General features: G+C 25.7%; 1 protein-coding gene across 1 annotated transcript; it reads left to right on the top strand.

Moving 5' to 3' along the window:
* The first annotated feature begins 3,197 nt into the window (after positions 1-3,197).
* LOC129618883 (uncharacterized) lies at positions 3,198-4,989 on the top strand. The gene is made up of 5 exons (XM_055533910.1): positions 3,198-3,291; positions 3,505-3,733; positions 3,817-4,291; positions 4,620-4,686; positions 4,760-4,989. Exons 1-5 carry the CDS (start codon positions 3,198-3,200, stop codon positions 4,987-4,989), a joined length of 1,095 nt encoding a protein of 364 aa, XP_055389885.1.
* The last annotated feature ends 3,661 nt before the right edge of the window (positions 4,990-8,650 follow it).

The raw sequence follows: 8,650 nt of genomic DNA, 5'->3' as shown, positions 1-8,650 counted from the left end.
AAATTTTTGTTGCCTTTTCGTCATGTTTTGTTTTGCTCAGTTGAAAAGAGACGCCGCTGTGACAGGTCGTAATTTGTTTATGTTCATTCGATGTGAATTAGTTTTTGCAAAAGTTTGTGCTGAAATTTAATTATAAATAAATATCGGGAGTGAAAAATAATAAAAAAAAATAAAATTTTAATTATAAAAGTTAATAATATTTTATAAAAAGAAGTAGTATTTACAATATAATACACGTATTATAAAATTATAATAAGTACTGCGTAAATTGAGGTTAAATCTTTATATTTTCAAAAATGAGTTCATACAAATGCAATATTTGTAATTTATTCAAAACTAAAGCTCTTAGCTTGTATCATAAACATCTGTATTTACATAGAACAAAAAAGAATGTTCCCTTTGATTGTCTATTCAAAAATTGTTTTAAAAAATTTTCAAGTTATGAGGCTTATAAGAGTCATTGGTTTCGTATTCATTTCAATATAAAGGAAGGTAAGGCTGCAAAAAAACAATATTCAACGAAAATGTTAACCTGTTCTATTGAGCAATGCAGTTTCCAATCAAAAATTGTTCAAGAAATTATTACTCATCTAAATTCTCATTTAAATATGAATTCGACAATCCAGTGCCCCTTTCCTGGTTGTCATCTTCTTATAAAAAATAAATCAACGTTAAGATCACATACATATAGAAATCACAGTGAATATCAGAAACATTTCGAAAATATTGCTTTATCAATTGAAAATTCTGAAGTTATTGATACGTATATTTCTAATCAAGATGAACGTTGTGAAAGTATGGATTTGGTGAATGAAAGTTATTCAGCTAACGAGTTATCGAATGAAAATAAGAGAAATACTGTGTTTTCTTCTTTATTTATTCAATTAAAATCTAAATTTAAATTAACAGAGAGTGCTTTGAATTTTCTTTTTAATGAACTTCATCAAATTTTACTTAATACCTCAAATGAAAATATTGAAAAACTAAAAAAATTATGTGAGCTTCTAAAAATTTCACAACATGAAACCGAAATCATTGATATTATAACACATTCGACTTTAATTTCCGATTTAAAACAATTTCAATCCCCGTACAAAATAAAAAAGTTTGTAATGGATAATTATAAATATGTAAGTCCACAAAAAATATTTTTAGGAAACGATTTATACCATAGAAATTGTTTTACTTATTATGTTCCGATTTTGGAAACTATAAAATTTTTGATGGCAAATAGATCTTTCGTACATATATTTACAGAACCAAAAAAATCAAAAGATAAAATCTATAGGGATTACAATGACGGAACGGTTTTCAAAGAAAATTTATTTTTAAGAAATAGAAATAAAATTGAAATAATATTGTTTCAAGATGCATTTGAGATATGCAGTCCTCTATCATCTTCAAAAAAGAAACATAAACTTCTTGGATGTTATATGGTCATAGGAAATTTAAATAAAAAATATAGATCTTCAATTGAAAATATTCAACTTGTTCTTTTATGCAAGGAAAATTACGTCAAAACTTTTGGTTTTCACAAAATATTGGAACCAGTGCTTCAAGATATTCGTATATTAGAAGATGAAGGTATTCAAATTTTTAATCCCATTACACAACTTGAAACGCAATACTTCGGTACACTGTATGCAATGCTGGGAGATAATTTGGGTAGTCATCAAATAGGGGGATTTTGTGAGAATTTCAGTTCCACGGACTTCTTTTGCAGATATTGCTTTTACACACGTAAAAAGCTTAAGAATTATGATCTCACCCGTTCTGAAACAAGAAGCATAGAAAACTATAATATGAGTGTTGTCGAATTACATTCTGGAATAGAAAATATGGTATACGGAATAAAATTTGATTCTTGCCTAAATACTATTAAATATTTTCATGTTTGTTTTCCTGGATTACCTCCTTGTTTGGGTCACGATTTATATGAAGGAATTATACCGTATGATCTGATGTTGATAATAAATTATTTTATAAAAAATCATGACATATCACTAGATTTTATTAATATTTCTTTATCATATTTTAGAAAAAAATTTAAGCTACACTTAAACTTTCCGAATATAGAAAAAAATATGAAAAAAATTCCTGAAAAGTGCAATGAAGTTTTTCATATTTTAATTCTCATCCCATTGATAATGTTAGGGAAAATTCATGACTTTGAAGAATCAGTGTGGAAATTTCTAGCAACAATGATTGAAATGTGTCGCATAATTAGCTCCCCGACTATATCTGAAGATGCAGTTTCATTATTATCTTTTCATATAAACGTTTATTTTGAATATAGAAAAGATTGTTTTCCGGAATCACCATTAAGACCAAAGCACCATTTTATTCACCACTATCCGGATCTTATAAGAAAATTTGGGCCGCTAAGAAACTTGTGGACATTACCATTTGAACAAAAACACCAATTCTTCAAGAACAAAGCTAAATTGTGTAAAAATTTTAAAAATATAACTTACACACTTGCAAGAAGCCATCAAGAAAGCCAGGCAAATATTAATGAGAGTCGTTTTAAACACACTATAGTTTCCGATCACGTTGAATACTTTTCAAAAACATTGTTCAATATAGAAATTCCATCACAGTTTGTATTTGTTACCAAAAAAATTTCGTATCTTAACACAATATATAAAGAAAATGATGCCATTCTTTTTGATTTAGATGAAGATAACAACTTAGAAATTTTAATTATCAAAGCAATATTCCTGAATAGATCATATGATCAAGCAATATTTTATGGGAAGTTAAAAAAAATGTGGTACAATGAAAATCTTATTTTACATGAAAGCTATAAAATCGAACCATCATATTGTTTAGTTGAAATTAAGAACATCTTAGAAGTGAAACCAATAAATATTTTAAATCTTCGAAACCAATATTACTATTCCGAAGAATGCGCTCATATTTTATAAAAATATTTGTCTTATAATGATTAATAACATATTTTTAAAAAATAAACATCAAATAATACATTAATTTTTTTTTTCTAAATCAACTTCTAAATTTTTTAATTCAATTACAAATATTGACAAATTTAATATTAATTAATTTTATTCAAACAAAATCTCAAAAATATTAATTTAACTTCAATTTATATAAACACATATTAATATAAAGATATAGCAAATAAGATCGAATATATTAAATAAAATAATTTAAATACTTTCAACTTAAAATATAAAATGGATCAATATTTATTTCATATTTGGAGTAATGACAGAAAAGTCAAAAATGTATTCATGTGCAATCCATCAATTGAAGCTGTTATTAACAAAGGTAAATTTTACAAATATATATCAACAATTTTTTCAAAATTAATTAATATGGAAGTTAAAACTAAAAATAAATTAAATATTTTCAGCAAAATGTTTTCATATGCAAGGCAGTAAATTAGTATTGGAATCTAATGGATCAGTCGTGTGTGAGGATGCCGTTTAGAATATTATTCAAAAAATAAATCTGATTGTGTTTTTATGTTATTAAACTCAGAAAATGAATGGTTTTTAGCAGACTCGAAAGCTAAGCTTATACAATCTGATAACGTACAAACTCCAGTCAACGATAACATATCCGGAATTTTAGAAAATACTGAATATATTATTATAGCTGAAAACGAAATTACTAAGCATTCCAGTCCTGCACCCTCATTAGATACGACATTATCTATGAGTAGCACGGCTTTATCATCAAAATCTGAAACAAATTCGCAAGTTTCACGGTTGTTCTCACAGTTTAAAATTGGAACAAAATGCCACATGACGTCTCAGAAATGCTAGAAAACAAAAAAAAGCTAAATAAAAGACTTACAGCTCTTGCCAATGTAATTGTGGACGAATTAAGAGCTTTTTCATTTTACATCCCGATGTCAGTCTTTCGATCAGTAGCTCAGCAAGCAGCTGATAAATTTCCTGACTCAATAATTGAGAAAGATGAAAATGGTAAATTTATATCTAATGAACCATTGGCTTTGATTACAAAAATGAAAAATAGGAATAATACTTTAAATCGTGCACCTAAACGAAAAATACCAGAAATAGATTTAAATATTCCTTTGAAAGCTAGACGCATCTCAAATGTTCTTCAAAAAACTTGTCCTAATTGGCAACTAAAGAAACACAACTCTGAAAATCATACTGCAACTTCTGCACAATTCAAGCAGAAATTTTTGCAAGAGATGAGTAAATGTGAAGAAATAACGGCTGATAATTGTAAGAAAATAGAGGAATATATGAAAGAAACATATGCTGAACAAAGACTGTACTTAAATAATAGAGAAGTCATTCCCGATATCTGCGAGATCAAAACCAATTGGCCATATCTTTTCGACAAAGATATTTTGAAACAGCACTTCAGTTGTTTAATGAAAAAAGATTCAGAAAACATAAAACTTAATTTTGAATTGGCTAAGACCAAAATTAAGGAATTTTTACTAAACTGTAAAAACAAGGATATAAGAAAACATAATTTAGAGACTGATGAAAATATTGTTTCAAACCTTGTGAGCTATTTTAAAGAAGATGTCAACTTTATTTTCAAAAAATTTACAGTAAGTACTATTTTCTGTTTAATAATACTTAAGTTTAATTTATTGGTTTCAATTTCAGTTTGGTACAACATTAAATACACTGAAGGATGAGATTCCTACAAATACACCATGGGCAGGCATAGTCCGTAAGTTAAAAATATTTTGATTTTATAATTTTTGGTATTATATTAGTTACAAGTTTACAATTTCTAATTTTAGAAACGGATTTGGAGGGAGATGCTTTAATTTACATTTTTATTGAAAAGGTGCAAGTTAATGTGTTTGAATTCGTAAGTTCTGATTTTATCGGAATGTTGGAGTTACTTGTTTGTTATTATTATGTGCTTAACATAATATTTCCCAAAGAAATTTCGCAATTTATGGAATTTTTTGTTAGATACTTCCTTCAACATTATCCAGATGGTGTACGAGGAATAAAAAATCAATGAACAGCTTAAATAAAATTAATAGTTTAATAGTAAAGCTTAGTTCACTTTAAAGAAGTGCATATTTGAATAAGACAAAACTGAATTTTATTAAGTTTGTGCTGTTAAGTAATTTTTGATTTAATTTAATTGTTGAAATGTGTTTTTTTTTTTGGTTTTTGTTGTTTATTTAAATACTTTAAATTTTAAGTATTAAGTTTTATGTTTTTTTTTTAAATGGATTACAAAATAATAAGTAATGTAAACATTTTTTGACTTTCGTTATAGAATTATTGAAATGTTCTTTAATTTTCTTTTTATTTTTAGTTGAACAAAATTTTATATATGAAATAAATAGGTATTCTCATTTTCATGTAAATGTTATAAAATTTATATGTTTTTGTTCAAAATTTTATCAAAATAGTAATATGTACTGTAATAATTTGATAACTAATACTTTTCAATAAAGTAACAAAATGAACATTCCATACATAATTTTTTTAAATGGCTATTAGATAATGAGGTTATAAATATTTATACCATTATATTTTATATTTCTATGTGGTTCAAAATCACACTTACATCCAGTACTTTTATTTTATATATTTAAAGAGAAAAATGTATTAAAAAGAAAATAATATTTTTTTAAATGAAATTTTCAAGCAATTGATGTAATATGTAAAGCATACATACAGAAGTTATTCGTCAACTTGACAAATTTTATTAAAAAAAAAATATTTTCTTTTTGATAAATTCTTTTTAAATCTATAAAATATTAATGTTGGATATTACATTTATTTGGTGGGGTTTCGCGGTACTATAGTGGTTTTTTACGATGTCGCTATAGAATTTTTCACTTAAATCGTGGTAACTCACACTAAAAATGTGAGTTTTGTCGAAAAATTCATGTGATTTATTTATTTTTTGCGCGTTTTACAATTTTTTTTAGGAAAATTCGCGTTAAAAATTTGTTTCGAAAACACACTCTTTTGGAGAAATTTTTTTACACTAAAATTAGAATAACACTTTAATAGGAATTCACTACTTTTAAAGTAGGCAACATGTTGCCTACTTTAAAAGTAGTAAAATCCAACCAAAATTTTTTAGAGTGTATAGTGAAATAATCATAATATTATATTATGTTGCTTAATACGAAAACTAACCTAAACACATTTGTATAGTATTAATATATATTTACATATAGTACCTTCATAATATATTATTACTTTATACATGTTCAGTTCAGAATATCTGCGTGTGTCATAAGTGTGAAGGTTGAAAATTAATTCTTCCTGAAAATTGGTGCACTATTTAAAACTTATAATAATTTAAAAAATAATTCTCTCGAATTTTTTACAATGGAAATGGCATTGGCTAGCTGCCTAAAAACATATTTGGTTGATTTGAAATTCACACAATTATTAATATGTATTTCAGTTCTTCCTATAACACTACTTATGACGTCATCTTTTAATTACTTTTTGCTTTAAAACAACGATTATTGTAATCATATAAATTTTCTTTATAAATACTTAATTAATTAATTCAAATTTCTTATATGGATTATAATATATAAGTATCTAATCTTAAACATAATGAACATTATACACTGTACGCAGTCATTATTTTATAACATAAGAAGGGCGACCACAGATGTTTAATAACTTCTTTAAATTTATTTAAACCAAAATCCATATACTATTCAAATTAACCACAAGTTTTAATTTTATAGTTGCACTAGTGGTACTTAATTGATTTTTGTGGCTTTCACTTTTATTGATTCTCAACAATATGTTCTAATTTAAATTATAAAGTAAGTTGAAAAACTTTTAACTGTTATTCCTGTTTAATAATTAAAATTTAACTAGATTTATAAAAAGAATCCGTATAAAAATTTTAATTGGAAATAATGCAAAAATATTGTCTTCTCTATATTCATTAATATTGATGGGAAAATATAGAATACAGGAAAAGTGTAAGAACTTTTCAAAGGCACTATTCTTAAGTGCTTAACAAAATTATTATGTTTTAAGTGGGTTATTTTATTGTAATACTATTTTTTATTGCGGAAACTCATACATGTGAACTTTAACCAATATTGCATATATTTTAAAATCTATATCATTTATATATACATACACAAATTGTTTGTACATAATAAAATGCAAAAGAATTATTGGAAATTTAATACTTCTCCATTTTATTTTAATGAACATTGCTTACAAAATTGCTCTTTTTATAATAAATAAAATAAAAAAATTGCATACTGTACGGGTTTTTTTTCTTTGTTTTCCTGTACAGCTTGTTCCTTAGTTTTCTTGGTTAATGGGACTAAAAATTAACTCTATTTTATATAGGCTAATTTAAAAGTAACAAAGTTCAATATTTCTCCGTCAGATTATTTTAAAAATGATATTAATATTGCAAGCAAGTGTCGAAGGTGAAATATAGAAAATCAATTTTTCCAATTTCTTTTAATACAGTTCTCCAGAGTTGGATCAAACAAATGATTTTTAATGTAGCACTTTTCCCTTCAAACGATTAAAATACTACTTTTGAAAAAACTCTAGATTACTAAGTTATTAAAACTACTCTCATTCATATACCAAAATGTTTCAAAAATTGCATAATTTTGGGATGAAGCAAAAAAAAATTGAAAGAAGCGTTAACATAATGGTCGAATTTAAGAGTTGAATTGCGTGAGTTAAATTAAATAATTTACTTCTTGATGGTATGGCATTTATCTTTAGCTTTCTGCAATTTTGAAAATTTTGGAAAAGCTTGCAGTTTCAGATATAAAGGGTTCCAGATGATAACTTACGAGGAGCTTGAAATGGAAAGAAATGTTCTTTTAACGAAATAAACTATTTATTAAAGTTTGACAAAAAACGGGTTTTATATAACGGTTAATTCTAGCAGTCATTTAGTTTTTTCAATGTGTATTTGATTACGCTGTGCCACAGTCAAAGAAACCAGCCACTTCTTTTTTGCGTTTGGTAAATCTTAAAAAAATTTTGATGGTTTCTTTAAAATAAATAGCCAAAAACTGGCAATAGGGGCTATAACTTTAAGAAGGGGGAGGGAGGGAGAAATGGTAAAAATGTTCTTCTATGGAAATCGGTTTCTAATTGAGTTCTACATATGAAAATTTTAGATTTCTATCTTCAAGAGTGTAGAAATTTTGTAAACACGTTTACGGACGGACGAACAGATTTAAACCAGTAACACTTTTTTCAAAATTTTTGTCGAAAAGTGCTAAAAAGTAAAATAAATATTTTCTGAATTAGTCGATTATTAAGTTTTTGAACTATTTTATAAGTCTTGCTTATAATTAGGATTTACAGTGGTAATACATTAGAAACCATTTAATGTTATTAACGTTATGAAAGGAATGAATAGTTGTAAAGTTATTCTATTATTTGATCTGACATTTAATAAAATTTTCTGGAAACCAAGTCTGGTATTTTTACTTATTTGAGTCAAAAAATTTCCATCAGAATGATACAGTTTTGGTTCATAATAAGGACGCAATAGTATACTCATGTTTATTGTCGGCAATCAATTACGTAAATCTTGCTTTTCTGTATTTTGTGTATAGAACTTTCATTCACTCAACAATTGAAAATTTTAATCAAATAGAAATATTAATAGCTAATTACTGACTAGGTATACATTATGTGCTTAA

This window comes from Condylostylus longicornis, unplaced genomic scaffold (genome assembly GCF_029603195.1).
Source record: "Condylostylus longicornis isolate FDR11 unplaced genomic scaffold, ASM2960319v2 ptg000010l, whole genome shotgun sequence".
NCBI lineage: Eukaryota > Metazoa > Arthropoda > Insecta > Diptera > Dolichopodidae > Condylostylus > Condylostylus longicornis.
Note: the sequence above shows the minus strand (reverse complement) of the source record. Positions and strands in the feature narration are given on the sequence as shown.

Coding starts and splice junctions, on each gene's coding strand:
- LOC129618883 (XM_055533910.1), top strand. CDS start 3,198: ATGGATCAATATTTATTTCATATTTGGAGTAATGACAGAAAAGTCAAA. Junction 4,292..4,619: donor TGTACTTAAATAATAGAGAA/GTCATTCCCGAT, acceptor TTTCAATTTCAG/TTTGGTACAACATTAAATAC. Junction 4,687..4,759: donor ACCATGGGCAGGCATAGTCC/GTAAGTTAAAAA, acceptor TTCTAATTTTAG/AAACGGATTTGGAGGGAGAT.